The 20,461-nt window shown below is 51.8% G+C and overlaps 1 protein-coding gene and 1 non-coding gene across 2 annotated transcripts in view; both read left to right on the forward strand.

The window, feature by feature from the left end:
* The window catches only part of CPN1 (carboxypeptidase N subunit 1), a 31,643-nt gene extending 22,750 nt beyond the window's left edge, over positions 1 to 8,893 (forward strand). Inside the window, exons 8-10 of the mRNA XM_055119412.1 lie at positions 2,463 to 2,562; positions 5,272 to 5,390; positions 8,731 to 8,893. Of these exons, the coding sequence (XP_054975387.1) occupies positions 2,463 to 2,562; positions 5,272 to 5,390; positions 8,731 to 8,892 (381 nt within the window). The 3' untranslated portion in view covers position 8,893. The remainder of the gene's footprint in view (positions 1 to 2,462; positions 2,563 to 5,271; positions 5,391 to 8,730) is intronic.
* LOC129399545 (U6 spliceosomal RNA) lies at positions 3,730 to 3,836 on the forward strand. The gene has a single exon (XR_008627167.1). It is a non-coding gene; the product is annotated as a U6 spliceosomal RNA (small nuclear RNA).
* Positions 8,894 to 20,461: the final 11,568 nt, after the last annotated feature.

A 20,461-nucleotide genomic window follows, 5' to 3' on the forward strand; every position in this document is an offset into this window, starting at 1 on the left:
GGGAAGTTTCTGTTTATCTCTTCTCCCCATTTTATGATGGGGTTGGATGTTTTTTTCTTGTAAAGTCCTAACAGTGCCTTGCCAACTACTATTCATCCTGCAACGCCCTTCAGTGACATGCGCCTCCAGTAGACCTGTGGCTGGGCAACTTCTTAGCAAAATGCACCCACCCCGCCCTCGAACACTGCTATTCTCAGGATCGCCTGCGTGCTCAGCACTGTGAGGAAATTCCTGCTGCTAGGAAGTGAGGAGAGACAATGAACAAAATAGCTGAAAATGTGAAGGTTTTCCTGAGAAAGTGACATTTAAACAGACTGAGGGGCCAGCGGGCTGGAGCCTGGGTCGGATCCCAGGATCTACCACGGAGCTTTATCCCTGGCCCAGTTAAAACAGTTTATTGCTTTATTATTCTTGTGGGGTGGGGGACACATCAAGTGATGCTCAGGGGTTACTCCTGGCTCAGTGCTCGAGAGGGACTCGTGATACATGGGGACCATATGCAGTGCCGGAGATGGAACCAGAATGGCTGGGAGTGACCCCTGAGCACAGAGCTGGGAGTAGCCCCTGAAAACAGAGCCTGGAGTATCCACTGAACACAGAGCTGAAAGTGACCCCTGAGCGCAGAGCCGGGAGCACCCCCAGATCATTATCAGCATCATCATCCCATTGATTGTCAGTTTTCTTGAGCGGTCTCAGTAACGTCTCCGTAACGTCTTCATTCATCCTAGCCCTGAGATTTTAGCAGCCTCTCTTTACTCGTCCTTCCCAATGGTGCTGCATTGGAGGCTCTTTCAGGGTCAGGGGAATGAGACCCAGCATTGTTACTGGTTTTGGCATATGAATACACCACAGGGAATTTGCGAGGCTCTCCCATGCAGGCAGGAAACTCTCGGTAGCTTGCCAGTTTCTCCGAGAGGAAGAGCTAGACTTTAAGATGTCTAGTTTGGTTTTGTAGTCTGGGGAGCTTGGTTTTACAGTCTCTAGATGTTGGCCATTGGTGGGTGTGACCGCCTAGCTACTGGAACATAGGGGATCTGGGTGGAAGAGGCCCAGTCCCGATCTGAGCAGCCTTGGAGGTCTCAGCCCCAGGTCCCACACACCTGGGTTCCTCTGCTGGTTCCTTCATGCATGAGGCTTGTGTCTGAACATGTGGAGAGGGGCCTTGAGCATGGCTGTGGCTAGGCTCTGGAGGTCTTTGGCTGTGGGAGCTCTGCTCGGAGAGGGGAGTGAAACTGAAACCCACCTCCTCCAAGGGGCCCCAGTGGAGATAGCCAGGTGCGGGGCAAGAGACTCTCTGCGTCGCTCTCTTCTGGGAGCTTGGTTTTATAGTTTCTGAATGTTAGCCTTTGGTGGGATTACACGGCGCCAAGGGGCAGTTTCTAGGTGTGACCACCTAGCTACTGGAATGTGGGGGATCTGGGCGGAAGAGGCCACCCCCAGATGTGGCCCCCAAATATAAAATAAACAGACACAGGAAGGTAAGAGACCCATACAGAGCTCTAGGGCCATAAAAGGATTCCACTTACCAGGCCAGACGAAGCTCAAATCTATAAAAAAGATGCTTTGTGGATCGGAACAATAGTGCAACCATCCTGGAAAGTCCAAGAATGGCCTTGTCTTCCATGCAGCGAACTGGGTTCAATCCTCAGTATCTCTTATGGTCCCCCGAGCACCACCAGGAGTGATCCCTGAGTACAGAGCCAGGGGTAAGCCCCGAGCATCACCAGTGTGCCACCACCCCCACCCCCAATTTAGAAAAAGAGAAAAGATGCTTCATTATCACTAGTCCTTGAGAGTCACATTTTTTGTTCTGTTTTGTTTTTTGGGGGTCATAGCTAGTGATGCCTAGGGGGTACTCTTGGTTCTGCACTCAGGAATCATTCTTGGCAGTGCTTGGGGGACCCTATGGGTTGCCAGGGATCGGACCTGGGTCCGCCACGAGTGAGACAAGTGCCCCACCTGCTGGACTATTGCTCTGGCTCAGAATCTCGGGGTTCTTATGCAGCCAGCCCCAGTTCAAATCTCCAGCACCACATCTGGTCCCCCGAACCCAGTGATCCCTGAATCTAAGCCAGGAGTAAGCCCTGAGCACTGCTGGGTTGATCCAAACCCTCTTCTTCACCCACTCCTTAGAAGGACTTCAGGACCTGAGAGGGTACAAAGGGCTGGAGTGTGTAGGCCTGTTCGATCCTGAGCACTGCATCTGAGCACCCCGGGCTTTTGTCCCTCAAACAGAACCACAGCTTCCTCTTCCTCAACTCTGTCCCCGAGGGAGCTGGATTTAGAGCAGACAACTGACATGGCTTGTATTAGGTCTTAGCCGGGGTGCTGGGCTGATGATGAAAGGTCACCCTGCAGGGGGCTGGGGACAGCGAGAGAGCAGAGAGCCTCCCGTGCACGCCCCGGGGAAGGGCACTGGGCATGAGAGCGCCACACAGATACGTGTCGCGGCCATTCTGCAGGTCCACCACGGCATCAAGGGCATGGTACTGGACGAGAACTACAACCCGCTCCCGCAGGCTGTCATTTCCGTCAGTGGGATCAACCATGACGTCACTTCCGGTACGTGGCCGCTGCTCACGCCGTCCTCCTGGTTCTTTCATGGGACGCCCAGAGAGCTGGGCAGGGCGGGCATGAGGGAGGGGGCACCGTGCATCAGAGGCAAGGACCCGGAGGCTGGAGAGTCACAGCTCTGCACGGGGACTTCCTGCCTCAGGCACCTTGCAGGGGTTGGGGTGGGAGATGTCCTGGCCTCCAGGAGCTTTGTGGGTGCACTGTTGGCGGACGGTGGAGTGGAAAAGGACGGTGACACGATCCCGAACCCGAACCAGTTGCTTCTCTACCAAGGGAAGCGGCAAGATTCCCGCCACAGACTTGTTGCCAGGTAGACTGATGGTGGAGGCTATCATCCCGGAGCCAAGCTGTCACCTCCTTGTGGGGCACAGACTTCCTCCCGCGACGCTGCTGCCAGCTGGCTGGCCCGTTTGGGTCACGCACGCTGCCTGGAGTGGCTGCTGGTGGGGTGTCATTGGGGGGAGTGGGGGACAGAGCTGTAGCTAAGGGTTTCGAGGAGGGGAGATTCAAAGTCAGGCTCACAGTGCATGCATGGCTCAGCCTGTGGAGACAGGATGTGGGCCCCACGTGGAAGAGAGAGCTTCTGTCCTCTGAGATGGTCCCAATACAGCTCAGGGGGACTGGTATATTCTTGAATTACAGCTGCTTGGCTTGCATCTGGAAACAGTTTATTTATTATTTTTAATTTTTTTTTCTTTTTGGGTCATACCCAGCGATGCTCAGGGGTTACTCCTGGTTTTGCACTCAGGAATTACTCCTGGCGGTGCTTGGGGGACCATATGGGATGCCGGGGAGCGAACCCGGGTCAGCCATGTGCAAGGCAAACACCCTACCCGCTGTGCTATTGCTCCAGCCCCCTGGAAACAGTTTATTTTTAAATTTTATTTTCCTTTTAACATGCCTTTGAAGGTGATGGAAGAAAAAGAAAGGAATTCTTGTTCTTGGGGCTGGAGTGGATAGAACAGTGGTTAGGGTGTACTTGCCTTGTATGTGGCCAACCCAGGTTCAATCCCTGGCAATTCCTATAGTCCCCTGAGCAGGAATAATTCCTGAATGCAGAGCCAGGAGTAATCCCTGAGTGTCACCAGTGTGGCCCCCAAACAAAACATAAAGATAATAATACAGTAAAAGTAGAGTTCTTAAAAATCAGATCTTGCACTCACTTTGGCAGCACATATACTAAAATTGGAACGATACAGAGAAGATTAGCATGGCCCCTGCTCAAGGATGACACACAAATTCGTGAAGCGTTCCATACTTAAAAAAAAATCAGATCTTAAGTGGTAATTTAGTCCAACCCTATTTTTCAAAAAAGATGATATACCTACAACACCTCTGCCTGCTGCCTGTCCAGTAGTTCAGGCTGCACAAAACTAGCTTTTCCTGGGCCCCTCCTTTCATCTTTGCATCAGTGCACATTCTTTCACAGGGCAATTCATTTCTTCCATTGTCATTCTGTTTGCTCTGGTAGTTTTTGCTTCTGTCTTGCAAAATCTTCCTGGCTGCAACTTACCTGCCTAGTCCTCATGCATATTTCTTTCCCTGGGGATCATTTCTTCACAATTGCTCACCAAACACTGATATGGGGGTTCGTGTCTCTTTACCAGGCAAAATATTGATAGATCTTGGGGCTGGAGCAACAGCACAGTGGGTAGCGTGTTTGCCTTGCATGTAGCCAATCCGGGTTTGATTCCCAGTGTCCCATATGGTCCCCTGAGCACCGCCGGGGTAATTCCTGAGTGCAAAGCCAGGAGGAACCCCTGTGCATCTCCAGGTGGGACCCAAAAAGGAAAAAAATTTGATAGATCTTTCAACATTTCCCCCAGTCCCTCCTTCCGGGGTATGATTTTGTTTGAAAGTGCAGCATCTAAAATTAAGGACCACACTCTCAGTCCGGGGCACAGGCGCTCCTACAGCCCAGGGAGAGGCTCATCCACCCACGCCGCTGAGCTGACACTTGCTGTAGATCGTCACCCACTTCTCTGTGGTCTGTGAAAACCCTCTCATGACTTTCCATATCAAGGCCTCTGTGGGGTGGATTACTCTACTTTGGTTTAGTACGGGTTCCTTGTAGTTCACTCTGGCTGTGCATCTACACATAGGCAGACACTGCTGGACTTTCTTTAGTCCTTTGTGGAGAAAGAGAGAGTGTTCTGATTCTCACTACAGGATGTGAGGCCACTGTAAGCCACACTGCAGAACTTTTTTTTTATTTTTTGAAAGGAAGCATCTCAGGGCTGGAGCCACAGCACAGTGGGTAGGGCATTTGCCTTGCACACGGCTGACCCGGGTTCAAGTCCTCCGTCCCTCTCGGAGAGCCTGGCAAGCTACCAAGAGTATCCCTCCCACACGGCAAAGCTTGGATATGCCAAAAACAGTGACAACAAGTCTCACAATGGAGATGTTACTGGTGCCCACTCGAGCAAATCGGATGAACGAGACAACAGTGCTACAGTGCTACAGTTTAGTATGGGGCCATGCCCGGCGGTGCTCAGGGCTTGCTCCTGGCCCTGCACTTAGGGATCACTCTTGGTGGGCTCAAGGCACCCTATGGGGTGCCAGGGGGATTGAGCCCAGGTTGGGTTCATGCAAGGCAGATGCCCTTCCTTTCAGCCGTACTATTGCTCTGCCCATCCCCCTCCCCCGATTTCATTTTGATGACTTACTTATGCACAGGTATATCCTTGTGACTTTTAGGTGAAGATGGCGACTACTTCCGGCTGCTACTTCCAGGTACCTATGTTGTCACTGCCTCGGCACCCGGGTATGATCCAGAGACAGTGAGTGTGACTGTGGGTCCTGGAAACGCCAAACTGGTGAGTGAGGCGGCATTCCAGGAAAATCCCAGACCCGAGGTCCTTAGAGCCACTGGCATCGTTCCACACCTGAGCTTTCTTCTTTCATTTAAAATACTTAAAAAAAAAAAATGCCCAGGCTCATTTCTTCTGTCACTGTTCTGCTGCACTCGTCGCCTTTTCCTTTGACTTTTTTTTTTTCCTTCTGCTCAACAATGTAGGGCAGAGAAACACTGCCTAAATCCAAGTCCCTGGCCCGCCGGCCTAGGACACATTCTGAGTTTTTTGCTCTGAAAACTGGTGATAGTAGCATTTCCCTCGCCAGAGGTCGACATGGGAACGTGCATAGCAAGCAGTTCTACAGAGACTGGCAGGTGGCAAATGTGAGAAAGAGGAGTTTGAAACTCCCCAATCCCCAGCCTCCCCGCAGCCGCCCCCAACCCGGGCTGCGTTCTTCTGTGCCATTACAAGGACTGCCACCGGGTGGCGCTCAGCCCCAAATGGGCCGAGTGTGATGTTAGGGCTACCGCCAGGTGGCGCTATGCCCGCTCTGGGCCCAGGTGTGCGGTCTTGCTTTGCAAAGGCTTCTCTTCAATATTCTACTTTTGTTGGTTTTGTTTTAATGGGGGTGGGGTGGGGGTGAGGCGGGAGGCAGGGATGGGGGCACACGCACAGTGGTGCTGGGGTAGGAAGGGGGAGGGGTCCCTCCTAGCATGTTTTCTGTACCCAAGACTTTTTTTTAAAATTCAATCACCGTGAGATAAGTTACAAAGCTTTCATGATTGAGTTTCAGTCACACAATGAGCAAACACCCATCCCTCCACCAGTGTACATTTTCCACCACCAATGTCCCTAGTGTCCCTCCCATCACCCCCACCCCACTCCACCCCCCTGCCTCTATGGCAGAGAGTTTCCTCCTTACTCTCTCTCTACTTTGGGGCATTATGGTTTGCAATAGAGATACTGAGAGTTATCATGTTTGGTCCTTAGTCTACTTTCAGCCCACATCTCCCATCCCGAGCGATCCCTCCAATCATCACTGACTTAGTGATCCCTTTCTAGCCCAGCGGTCTTCCCGCTGACTTTTGAAACTTGTTTTTGAACTACACTCAGTGCCTCTGTGCGTTGGGTTGCTCCCCAGGGTGCTGGGAGCCATCTCTGTGCTCCCACTCTATTTCAGAGGCAAGATGAGGAGCAGGGAATATTTTTGCTCTAAAACCCGGACCTTTTGAGCTTCAGTGTTAGTCAATCAGGATTGCAGAGCTAAGTGGGCTCAGAGGTCATGGATGAGAATCCCCAGATTCGTCTAGCCAGGAAAAAAAAGGTACCAAGACATCTCAGCCCTCACTGTGTGCAAGTCAACTCTTCACATGGCTGAGCCAGGTTCAGTCCTTGGCACCACATGCGGTCCCCAAGGCCCTCCAGGAGTGATCCCTGAGCTGAGAGTCAGAAGTAAGCCCTGAGTGGAGGCTGGTCTCTCATTCTGGGCAACTCAGAGAAGGGAACACCAAGTAAAATGTGGTCGGAGGTCATGCGGGGGAAGAGTTATTCGTGCTGAATGTAGACTAGAGACTGAACACAATGGCCACTCAACACCTTTATTGCAAACCACAACACCTAATCAGAGAGAGAGAACGAAAGGGAATACCCTGCCATAGTGGCAGTGTGGGGTGAGGGGAGACGGGACTGGGACTGGGGAGGGTGGGAGGGATGCTGGGTTTATTGGTGGTGGAGAATGGGCACTGGTGAAGGGATGGGTTCTCGAACTTTGTATGGGGGAAACATGAGCACAAAAATGTATAAATCTGTAACTGTATCCTCATGGTGATTCCTAATTAAAAATAAATAAATTATATATATAAAAAAAGAAGTAAGCACTGAGCTCCACCAGGGGGTGTGCCTCCCCTTGCTCCCCACCAATGAAAGAAAAGGAAAAAAAGATCATGGCCCAGGGCTGCCCTGTGGCAGTAGAGTGCGCACCCCCCCTCCCACACCATTTCCCACCTCCCCTCACTCCTATCCTTCTCCCCATGTTTTCCTGCTCTTTCTTCCTCTGCTCTCTTTCCCGTCACTTCTCTTCCCTGGATCCCGGCATTGCTGCAGTCTGCTTGCTTCTGATTTCCCTGCTCTAGGAACTTGCAGGAAAGCTGGCTGGGAGAATTTGGGGACGTGGCAGGAAGTAACCTCCCAGAATGTTCTTTCTGATGCAGGTTGTTCCACTCCCAGCTGGCGCCAGCAGTTCACCCAGTCCCTGGGCCTGAAAGTCAAGGACAGGCCCTTGGAGTGTGTCCTGAGCCCCAAGCCCCGAGCCCTACCTCCTTCTCCCCGTCACTTCCTGGGAGATTCTGTGTCTCCTGCACAGCCGGCGTGTGGCACCTGTGTCAGCCAAGAACAAGTCAGGGCCAGGGGAGGTGGGGCACACACCTGCATAGAGGAGCCCCAGGTTTGATCTCTGGCACCGCAGGAAGTGACCCCCCACCCCACAGCAGTTCCAGATGTTGCCCCCCAAAGAAACACAACACCCAAACAAACAACAAGCATCTCTCAGTTGTGGATCCCAGTCAGAGGGAAGCTTCCGTGTATTGTTGGGAACGTGCCTTAATGCACATGGAATTTGGGAATTTAAAGGCCATCTCACACCCATTTCGCAATCTCCATAATCTCACCGTTTCCACACATTCAAGGCAAAAGGCTCCCTCTGAAGGCTTCGCATGCCTGAGCACGGCACCCGTGATTCACAGTGTCAGCAGAAAGGGGATGATTTCATGAAACTATTTCTTTTCTTGTGTTTTTGGGCCACACCCAGGAGTGCTCAGGTCTACTCCAGGCTTGGTGCTTGGGGGTGGGGGGGGTGGGGAAGTGAGGGTGTCACTCCTGGGGTTACTTGGGGAAGCCATGTGGTGCCAGAGCTCAAATCCAGGACGCCAGCTTGCCAAGCACGTGCTGCGGCCCTGAGGCCCATGGAGGGTTATCACAGCCCTGTCCAGCGCTGCTCTTGTCCTCAGGAATATGTGTAAACTCATGGTAGGATGCGTAGATGTGGCCATTTTCTCCTCGTACGTATGAAGTGAGCGTTTGTTCAGTTTATCTCCATAGACCCTCTGGCTAACTGCCAGCCTTGGGGGACGAGGAACCCTCTAGGCAAAAACCTCCTTTCTGGGGCTGGAGCAATAGCACAGCGGTTAGGGCATTTGCCTTGCACGCGGCCGACCTGGGTTCCACTCCCAGCATCCCATATGGTCCCCCGAGCACCGCCAGGAGTAATTCCTGAGTGCAGAGCCAGGAGTAACTATGTGCATCACCCGGTGTGATCTAAAAAAGAAAAAAGAAAAACTCTCCTTTCTTCCTCTTTGCCTTCCAGGTGAACTTCCAACTGAAGAGGAGCTCCCCTCCAGTCACCCCTACGAGAAGGGCTTCCCGCTCCCCGCCCGGAGGGAGAGTCCCCCAGAAGAAAGCGCAGCCCCGAGCCTCCAGGAGGAAAACGCAGGAGATGAACTCCACAGTGCCCAGGGCCACGCTGTAGAAAGTTTTTCTTTCTCTTCTGCAATCAGCTGGAACCCTCCGGCCTGTCATCCGGGACATATTTAAAGATAAACATCTTCAGAACGGTTCTGAATGGTTTCCTGTGTTCCGGGGTGAGCCCTCTGCCCGCAGAAACACATACGCTCAGCGGTGGGGTCCTTCTGGGTGTCTGGGTGGGGGCTGGGGCTCCGGGCCAGTCCACACTGCATCCGGAGACTGATCCTGGGGGTTTGGCTTTTGTGGCGGCAGAATGGGGCCCGGAGCCCGGCAGGCAGGTGCTCAGTGAAGACTCACCCCCTGACTGAGGAGGGGAGAGGCAGGGGTGCTCCGTCACGGCCGTTCCCAGAGCAAGCATGGGATTTCAGTTCCTCTGAAATTCTCGAGAGCATCCCCCGAGCTTCTTCTAAGAGAAGGCTCTCCCCCACGCAGAGCTGGCTAGTCTTCCCGCTCCTGCTCTCTGCGCCTGGGGTTTGCAGTGAGGATGCATCTTTCTGGATGTTTCCTGCGACTGGAGAGAGGACGAGAGTGGTCGAGTCTGAGCCTGACTCCCATCCTGGTACCCACAGCACCTCCCGTCCTCCTCCACCCAGCACTGCAGGGACCCCGCACAGCCAGGCTGGACTCCGGATATGACCCTCTTGTGTTCTAAACACTGCCTGGTGTCCTCTTTCCTAAACAATCCAAACAGGGGGCCCGGGAGATTGTATGGGGGTTAAGGCACTTGCCTTGCACAGGGCCGACCCCAGTTCAATCCCTGAAGCTACATATGGGTGTCCTGAGCACAGAGCCAGGAGTGAGCCCTAAACCCTTCCACTTATTGCTGAAAATGGCCCTCCACACCTCCAAACACAGAGTTTGAGGCTGTGTGCTCTTTCAACACACCTCACACAGCACTCAAAATCGTCCTGCTCCAGCCCCATGAAGACACGTGGGGTTCTTTTTTAAATTTTCAATTTATTTTTGATTTAAAGTATTTGAGAGTTGCACAACATTACTTGCACCCCCAGAAGGCCAGGGCCCCACTACCCTATCCTGCGGTGCCCCCTCGCCCCAAGCACCCTCAGGTCCCAATTCAATCAGGGTCTTAGGGGGGTTCTGGGTGGGGGGCGTCTAATCTCTTGCTTTATTCCTTTGTAATCAGATGATGAGTGTCTTCCTCTGCGAGTAGTCTTTCGCCATGTGGGTTTTTTCTCTTTCTTTTTGTTTTTTGGGCCACACCCAGTGGTGCTCAGGGCTTAATCCTGCTTCTGCACTCAGGCATCACTCCAAGCAGTGCAGGTGACGCTGGGGATGGAACTGGGGTCAGCCGCGGGCAGGGCCAGTGTCCCCTCAGCCCTGTTGTTTTCTCTAAGGCCCAGTCGGACTCTTTCAAGTGCAGTGAAGCTTCCAGCCAATGGTGCCGTCTAGGGTTGACTTTTCCTGGGTTGTTTCGACATCACCAAGTTGTTTTCCAGGTCCGGTAAACATGGGGTTCATGTAACAGTTGATATTTGAAGGTGACCTCCCTGACAAGGCCTCGCCCTGTCATTCATTCATTTATTCATTCAGGTACACACGTGTTCATTTGGGCAGGGGACACTTAGTCCTCGACCTGGTCAGTACAGAGAACCCTCAGAGATGTAGATACAGCTCGGGATCCCGGGGCAGCTGCCATGCAGGACCCTGTGATGGACTCAGCTGGGGGGCCCTCTCTCACTTTGGGGAGATGAGAAAGACATGCTCAAGTGAGTGAAGTCTAAGGTGAGATATTTGGGGTCAGCGGAAGAGGCACTGGCCCCAAGGACAGAGGCCGCAGCGGGCACAATGAGCACAGGCTGGGCAGAGGGCGGCCTCTGGGAAGTGCAAGAAATGTATGTAGTGGCCAGAGAACTGGGGGATAGTGCTGACTTGCATGCGACTGACCCCGGTTCAATCCCCGCTACCGCATAAAGCCCCGGGAACCGGGCTGGGAGTGACCCTGAGCACAGAGCCAGAGGCAGCCCCAGAACCCTGCTGGGTGGAGGTGGGGGTGGGGGCGCAGCACCTCTTTCCCCCAAAAGTAGGAGGGTGGGAGTGAAGGGAGCAGGGAGGCGGGGAGAGGCAGGTCAGAAGAGCTTCGAGCCACAGCACCAAGTTTGGGCTGTGTACCGGGAAGAACAGGAAAAGGAAGTTTCCCTGCAGGGAGCAGCGGGTGGGGCTCTGAAGGCTCCTGGGGCAGCTGCAGGCGGAGCTGGCAGGGTTCACGAGGGGCCTGTGCAAGCCCTCGTGCAAGGGGAGCTATCCCGGGCAGGGCAGCAGGACTGGAGACAGCAGGAGAGGACCCGCTGCCCCTGTGCCCCTCTGCCCTCACCAAGATGTCCATTCTTGTCACTTGTGCCCTGCCAGGTGCCAGGTGCCTGCCAGCACATAGTACAGTGGGGAGGGACTTGCCTTGCACATGACCCACCTGGGTTCAATCCCCGGCACCTCATATAGTCCCCCTGAACCCAGAGAAGAGTGACCCCTGTCTGCAGAGCCAGGAGTAAGCCCTGAGCACCACTGGGTGTGACCCCAAAACAACAATAACAAAAAACACGCCCAAGGATAGGTCATTTTCTGAGTGAAGCTGATGTCTGGTGATGCTCCCTCTAGCTGGGGGCAGTGGACAGACAGACAGGCATGGACAGTGCAGAAAACACAGGGCCGGCAGTGATCTCATCAAACCACTCCCAGAGCACCCAGGAAGGGGCTGATGGGGAAAGAGAGGCAGAGGCCATGGGCCAAGAAGGGAGGTCCTCCGACCTTAGTGCAACATCTTCCTGGCTTCCCTTTCTAGCTTATAACTAGCATCTTATTTTATTTTAATTTCTTTTTTGTATTTTGGGGGAAAGGCACAGGGCGCACCTGTGATGCTCAGGTCTTACTCCTTTTTATGTTTTTGGGGTTTTTTTGGGGGTCACACCTGATGATGCACAGGGGTCACTCCTGGCTCTGCACCCAGGAATTACCCCTGTCGGTGCTCAGGAGACCATATGGGATGCTGGGAATCGAACCCGGGTCGGCCGCATGCAAGGCAAACACCCTCCCCGCTGTGTTATTGCTCCAGCCCCTCAGGTCTTACTCTTAGCTCTGTGCTCAGGAATGACTCCTGGAGGTGCTCAGGGGACTATATGGGGTACTGGGGATCGAAGTGGAGTAGAATGCATACATGTCCCCCAACTCCTAGGACCTTGGGATAAAGAGGAAATCTCCTGGGGCTGGAGAGGTAATACAGCAGGAAGGGGGCTTGTCTTGCATGCAACTGACCCTGGTTCAATCCTCAGCATCCTATGCAGTCTCCTGAGCACCACCAGGAGTAACCCCTGAGTACAGAGGCAGGAGTAACCCCTGAGCTTCCCCTCCCATGGCCCCCCAAAGCAAAGCAAACAAAAGAGGAAGTCTTCCACACAGAAATCCAGGGAGGGCGACGAGGTCCTCAGAGGTCAGTGGGGACAGCTCGGTGAGGGAAGCCTTGGAGCCCAGCACCTGGCTCCCCGCCCTGGCTTCTCAGTGGCCTGTGACCTTGAACAAGCTGCTCACCTTCTCTGAGTCTTTCTACTCACCTGGAAAGAAAAATGGAGATAATAACCACCTGGCTTGGAGTCTGGGTGGATTACTAGTGATACTCTCCTAGCATAGCAGGTAGGGCATTTGCCTTAAATGTGGCTGACCCGGGTTTGATTCCTCCATCCCTCTTGGAGAGCCTGGCAAGCTACCAAGAGTATCCTGTCCGCACGGCAGAGCCTGTCAAGCTACCTGTGGTGTATTTGATATGCCAAAAGCAGTAACAACAAGTCTCACAATGGAGACGTTACTGGTGCCTGCTTGAGCAAATCGATGAGCAACGGGAGGACAGTGGACAGTGCTGCTCTCCTAAACCAGGAGCAGGGCAGGGCAGCCCTCACTGGTCGGGGATTCCTCTCCAGGCTGTTGTTCTCATTCCAGGGAATTTGACTGGAAATCACGAATCAGAGGGCGAGGAGGCTTTCAGCAGAGAGGCCATTTCCTCAGGGGCTAAAGCAGGCCCACCTTTCCCCCCTTATAAAAACCCTTATATATTGGCTTGAGGATGAGACTTGGTAGAATCCAGGCTTTATATGAAGCTCTGGGTTTGACCTTTGGGAGAGAAAATTCTTCATTTTCATTGTTATCATCACTATCATCATTATCATCACTGTCACCATCACCATTTTCACCACAACCATCACCACCATACTACCACCACCACCACCACAATCTCCACCATCATCACCACCATCATAACCATTGCTACCTTACCACCATCGTCACCATCAACATCACCACTACCACTATCACCATTATCACCCCAATACCACCACCACCACAACATCACCACCATCACCACCACCACCACCACCACCACCACCACCACCATCACCACCACCACCACCATCACCACCACCATCACCACCACCACCACCACCACCATCACCACCACTATCACCACCATCACCATCACCACCACCACCACCACTATCACCACCATCACCATCACCATCATCACCACCACCACCATCACCACCACCACCACCATCACCACCAACAACAACCATCATCACCACCACCACCATCATCACCACCATCACCGCCATCATCACCACCACCATCACCACTACCACATCAACACCGCCACCATCACCACCACTGTCACCATCACCACCACCATCACCACCACCACCATCACTGTTACCATCACCATTATCACCACCATCACCACCACTGTCACCACCACCATCACCACCACCACCATCGTCATCATTTCTGTGCCAGAAGGTGGTGATCCCTGATTCTTCCTGGCTCTTTTTTCCTGACAGTGATTCTCTAACTCGGATGAGTCATGAGGAGAATGCCCACTGTCAGACAGGCTTATACTGGGTGGCTTCACACCCCCACAGAGGTTTCGGCCCCAGCGAGGGTGACATTCCCCCTATTCTAGGTTTTTTGTGTTAGTTTCCTCTGCGCTCCCACCGGCAACTGGCATACAAACTCGTCTTTGTTGCTAACTGAATGAGCTCAAGGATTTTTCTCCTCTCTTATTTCACTGTCCTTTCTCTGCTATCTGGTTTGTAAGGTTCTATTTTTCTTTTTTTTAAAAAAAAAATTATGCTGCCTAGTAGGAGATTTATTGATGACCCTTGCCCTTGTTTTTTTGGGAATTCATGACTACAAAACCCCCCATGAAGATGCCTCAGGATATGATAAAAGTGTCATTCTGATGTAATTAAGACTCCAAGTCAGTTGATTCTGGGTTAATTAAAAGGGAGATTTCCTGGGTGGGCCTGACCCAAGCAGAGGAGACTGTCATAAGCAGAGAGTCTCTCTGGCTGGCCCCGGAGGAAGAAGGCAGATGGGGAGGTTTCGAACTGCCTATTAAAAGGAGAAATGCTGGGCCAGAAACAACACAGCAGGGAGGGCACTTGCCTTGCAAGCAGCCAAGTGGAGCTTGACCCCCAGCACCCCATAAGGTCCCTGGAGCCAGGTGTGACCCCTGAGCACAGAAACAGGAGGAAGGCCTGAGCACAGCTGGGTGTGGCCCCAAGACCAAAGAAATAAGTAAAAGGAGCAATGTGGTCAAGGGTGTAGCTCAGTTTCAAAGCACATGTTTTACATGTATGAGACCATGGGTTTCCCCACTTTCCACACTCCTGCGAAAGTACACACACACACACACACACACAAATACACACACAGGAGCAGCCCCTAGGGCCACGGTTATGTGCCACAGAGTGGACTGTGCCACACTCCGATGAATCCTGCCCAGTCCTGAGCACAGCCCTGAGAGCCAGAGCAGAGCACTCTCCCCCGGCCCTGCCTTCCCTGCCAACAGGATCTGTGGCAAAATGCTTATGTGATGTTTGAAGTCTCTAAATTTGCTCTGGGTGTTACAGGTGTTGCATAGTGATAGAAAGCTAGTGTGTGTCTGGTGGAGGGAAGTTGACATTAGTGATGGGACTAGTGTTGAAATATTATATGTGTCAAACTCAACTATCAATAACTTTATAAGTCACAGTTCATTAAAAATTTTTAATAAAAAAAAGAAAAGAAAGCTAGTGTATAAATGACTGCAAATAGGTTGTTTGGTTTTGTTTTGTTTGGGGGCCACACCTGACAGTGCTCAGGGGTTGCTCCTGGCCCTACATTCAGGAATCACTCCTGTTGGGACTCAGAGGACCATATGGGGTGCTGGGATTGAACCCAGGTGGTCAGAATGCAAGGGAGAGCCTTATACCTTGTACTGTCTCTCTGCCGCAGTGTTTAGTTCTACAATTCGGTAGGAGAAAAGCAAATTTGACACACAAGTCACCAGGTGATCACCCGAGCTGCCAGCTGACAGGTGTGCATGGAGAGACACTCAGCTTCCCAGCTAGAGAACATCGTTGTCAGGGCTACCCAGGGGGGAGTGTAAGGGTGGTCCTCTCCCCATACAGTGTATATCACTGACATAGGGACTTTAGCCTGTGAGTAACTGTAACCGATCACTATAAACAGATACCATTATTTGAACCAAACCAGTCGGTACAAACAGTTCCTATAATTTGCTCCAAATTGCTTCTGCTGGAGGGTGGACAGGCACGCTGGCACAAATGCTTGGACAAGAGAGCACACAAAGCGTGACCAGAGACGCAGAGGACCAAGTAGATTTTCAAATGGGCAGTTTTTCTCCCTTCTCTGAAGCATCAGAAGCACTTAATGGGAGTCGGTCCTGAGCACTTCCATCCTCCCGACAGGATGGGGTGGGAGTGTAGTTAGACAAACAGTCTCCCAGAGTTAGTTAATTCTAAAGCTGGAAGATCCCAGTACAGTGATGCAAGCTTGTTGTGTTCTTTTTTCTGTTAAAGTTTATTTTTTTTTAGGCCACAACCAGCAGTGCTCAGGACTTACTCTGGGTTTCTGTGCTCAGGAATCACTTGTGGCAGGAATTTGGGGGTTCATATGTGCACCAGGGATTGAGCCTAGGTCTGAGCCTAGGGATTGAGCATGTAAGACAAGTGCCTACTCACCATCCTATCTCTGAGGCACCTAAAGATCCAAGATCTGAATCTGGAGGCATGAATGCATTGATTTGCTCCTCCAACCAGTGGCGGAGCACATCTGTAAGTCCCCTCACTGGCTGCAGAGTTCCTGGTGAATGACGTAGATTTGTTTGGGAGTTGGAGGGCTTTGGAGGGAGAGGCAAAGAGTGAAACAGCTGACCAGACCAGTGCATCAAAGGGTTAGTATCTGGGAAATGGTGCTAGGAGAGGAAAGGCAAGGGAATCTGAAAGAGGAGGCTTGGGCGGGGCTGGAGTGATAGCACAGCGGGTAGGGCGTTTCCCTTGCATGCGGGTTCGATGCTCAGCATCCCATATGGTTCCCTGAGCATGGCCAGGGGTAATTCCTGGGTGCAGAGCCAGGAGTGACCCCTGAGCATTGCTGGGTGTGACCCAAAAAGCAAAATAAATAAATAAATAAAATAAAAGAAGAGGCTTGGGGAAACTTCTCTGAAGGGCTGATGTTTGCACTGAGTCACTAAGGGTGAGGAAAAGGAAGGCTGGCAAAGGAATGAGCAATGCCAGCAGGAGGAATAGCCTGGCTGGTGTGTGTGTGTGTGTGTGTGTGTGTGTGTGTGTGTGTGTGTGTGTATGTGCCCATGCGCACGTGCATGCATGCACATGTGCCTATGAGCCAACAGAGGTGAGGCTGAAGGTCCAAAACACAGAACTGAACCTAGTCATAAGCGAGTTATACATATTCACTTTTTCCATGGCTACAGCAGAAAATAGCCCCTCACCTGACCAGCAAAAGCAAGGATGGAGAAAGCAGGGCAGCACCCTAGGGACAGGCAAGAAGGGAAGAAGCCCAGCTTCAAGGTGGGCAGCAGTGTCCCCGCATCAGTGGCCTGTGGACTGGTCTGATGCCCGCATCTCCCCACCCTGTCCCTCAACACCCCTTGCTTACTCTCTCCTCCCTCCGGGCCCATCGCCCGCCTGGAATATGACTTCATTTCTCCTTTAACACTAACTTTATTCTGGCTATTAATCCATGAGTAAACACTCCCTCTGGGCGAATGCCTAAGCAAGCAGCAATTCCCTCTCTCCTCCCTCTGACTTAGATGCCACTATTTATAGCCCAGCTCCCCTCCCTCCTTTCCCTGTTCCTTGCCCCTGAATGTCCCTCCCCACGCTCCTTCCCCACGGGGACTTTGCTTCTCTGCCTTCCTTCTTGTTCCTTCCTACCCCTCCCTCACCCCCTCAGCCTCGGGTGGCAAGTCCATCTGCTATGGGGTGAAGGGGCAGAAAAAATAGGGGAGCTGGAGTCAGCAGCACCCTTACCCCCCAGGCCCTCTGGGCAGAGTTGTTCCCATGCCACACACTTCCACTTCCAGGAGCCAGGTCCTGAGGAGAAAGCCTGGCTCACACTCATGTGGGTCCATGCTCCCCCCCAAGCAGGAGAGAAGAAGGCCTGGATTTCCCATTAGAGTGTCCCTTGGGAATGAGGACTGCAACCCATGTGGGACATCGAAAGGTCTGAGTGAGTTTACGCCACTTCCTTCTGGAATCAGATGCAGTATAAGCAAATGAAGAAATGAAAGACTCGGGCAGAACCATGCTACAGGGGTAAGGTGCTGGCTTTGTATGCGGCCAACCAAGGTTTGATCCCCGGCATCCCATATGGTCCCCTGAGCCCGCCAGGAGTGATTCCTAATGCCTGAGCATTGCAGGGTGTGACCCCAAAACCAAACAGAGGTGAGGCCTAAGACAACAACAACACAAGAAATGAAAGAGTCATCATCGAATTTTATCTGTATCCAAACAGAGTGTTTTATGCACACTGTGGTTTAGAGCCAGACTTTGATTTCAGTCGTCTTCTCTTTTTCACTTCTTGCTTTCCATGGAGATTGCTACAGGGGGCCCAGGTCCTTGTGGGCGAGCTCGGGACCACAAGCTCCCTCCTTGGCCTTGCCCATGTGCCTACCTCTGCACAGTGAACCCAGCAGTTCTGCTCTTTGGGATCCCTGGCCCCACAACCACAAGGTGCATCATTGCTTTGGAGCACTGAGATCAGGCACATTGTGAACTAGAGTGCTCGAACCAGGCCAAACAACAACAGGAGAGGAGGGCAGGACAAGGCAGGGGGAGAATTGATACCATAAAACTTGGCGTCAGAAGCCGGAGCGATAGCACAGTGTTTGCCTTGCACGTGGCCGACCTGGGTTTGATCCCCAGCATCCCATATGGTCCCCCGAGCACCACCAGAAGTAATTCCTGAGTGCAGAGCCAGGAGTAACTCCTGAGCATCGCTGGGTGTGACCCAAAAAGCAAAAAGAAAACTCGGCGTCAGAGGCCAGGAGGTGGACCTGAGGACAGACACAGCCCCTGAGCATCCCTGGGTGTGGCTTTATCCAAAAACAAGATAGGACAAAGGAAGAGGAAGAAAATTAGCCTTTTCCCTCCCTCTTTCTGCCATGTCAGTATACACCATGAAATAAGAACAAGCCAGAAAATTCTTGTTCTTGCCCCATCATGAGAATTCTGAAATCCCGATCACAGATTCCCCAGAGCCTGGGGGGGTTGTGGGAAACTGTGTGTTGTTTAAACAACCTGATTGATGGCCATTGGCTAGGACAGCCAGAGAGAACTTAGACCAAGGGCTAGATGAAGGGCCCACCCACTTTCTATTTTATATCAACTTTCTTCTAATCTCCTGAGAAAAAGACATTTGCTTCCTATTATCAACATCAATTCATAAATACTATAATGTCAAAAATTGGGAAAGGTTCAGGCTCGGAGTCAGAAAATCTTCTAGGGCTCTGGAGATGACTTAAAGAGCTGGAGTGCATGCCTTGCATGTGGGAGCCCTAGATTCCATCCTCCCCCCCTCATGGTTCCTCAAGCACCACTGGACGTGGCCCAGAGTCAAACCCCTCAAAATCAGTTAGGTTAACTTGTTGTCTTTTCTTGGGACTTGTAAATGTTTCATCGTGGACTGAATTCTGAACCAGCAGCTTAAAGACAGATTCTTTAGAGACTTGATTAAGTGCTTATGTAGGGTTGCAGAAAGAGCTTAATTCAGGAGTCCCAATGACCCGCTCTGGGATCTCTATTTCTTGATTTTTATCACATTGAGTGATGACTTTATTCTCTCTCGGCCTCTCCCCGTGATGATCAATAGCAGCTTGTATTTTACCAGCTTAGCAGTAAACTGCTGATTTCTTAGACTCTTAACAGTGCAATTGAGTTTTGTCCCTAGAAATATAATGGTAATTGATTGGTCAGCGGGGGAATTCATGCATTTGTTTTTGGAATCAGAGGTGGGTGGGAGGAATTGACAGTATACGAGAGTTGGGTCCCATTAAAACAATTGAAACACTGGGCTGGACAGATAGTACAGCGGATAAGGTAGTTGCCTTGCACATAACTGACCCTATTTCAATTCCCAGCACCATGTATGGTACCCCAAGCACTGCTGGGAGTGACCTCTGAACATAGACCAAGAGTAAGACCTGAGTACTGCTGGGTGCAGCTCTGCCCAAAAACAAATACACATCAAAATATCATTAGAAAAGAAATGAGAAATGAGAATGAATGGTTTTAGGCAAACCCCACAAAAGAACATCACAGTTTTTCAAGCACCAATTAATTTTTTCTATGACTCTGCAACCCCCACCACCACCCTTTGTTAATTTATGTCAATGGCCTGGTTCACACACCCATTTGTTCATTTGAGAACCCAAACTCAGTTGCCTCGTGCAAGAGATCTTACACTGGGTGGTGGCACTGGGGATCCCAGAGCAGGACCACTGAGATGACACTAGACATGTGGGATGGTTCTGGGGATCAAACTCACAGCTTCACAATTGCAAGGCAGGCGCTGCATCGTGGAGCTGACCTGGGCCCCTGCCATGGTCATTCTACAAACATTCCCGAGACACACCTATGTGCCAGGTTTTCAGCTTGACAAAGGAACACAAAGGTAAACTCACTAGTTCCTCCTCCTTCACCAGACTCACTCTCCTGTGAGGAGAGGCTGGCAATTCCTTACAGTAGTGTGTGATTTTCATCAGCTCCATCCAAGGCCAAAGGACCACATTCAGCATTATCACTCAGTGACCGATTTGCCTGGCCAGTGAGGATCAGACTTAATGCAGTATGAATTTGGATGACTCATTTCTGTGCAACACTACACTAACTTCAAACAGATAATTAACATCTAGGGGCTAGGGCGGGCAGGAAGATATGGCCTGGACCACAGTACTAGGGCCAGCGTGATGCCAGCTGCTTCACGGGTGATGCATTCCCAGAGTGCCAAGAGAGTTGCATCTCACAGCCAAGTGCGCAGCCCAGCCCAGCAGGCTCCACAGAACCAGACTTCTCTGGGGCCTTATAGGGGGTTCCTGACACATCGTCAGGGAGAACATTGAAGGCCACCCCATCTGGAAGCTCTCTAGACACACCAGGCTCATTTAGAGCCAAGTTTCGGAAAGATCTGAGTAGGGGGGGTACAGGCTGGAGACATAGTACAGCAGTAGGGCGCTTGCCTTGCATCCTGCTGACCATGATTTTATCCCCGGC

The sequence above is a fragment of the Sorex araneus genome, chromosome 11, assembly GCF_027595985.1.
Source record: "Sorex araneus isolate mSorAra2 chromosome 11, mSorAra2.pri, whole genome shotgun sequence".
NCBI lineage: Eukaryota > Metazoa > Chordata > Mammalia > Eulipotyphla > Soricidae > Sorex > Sorex araneus.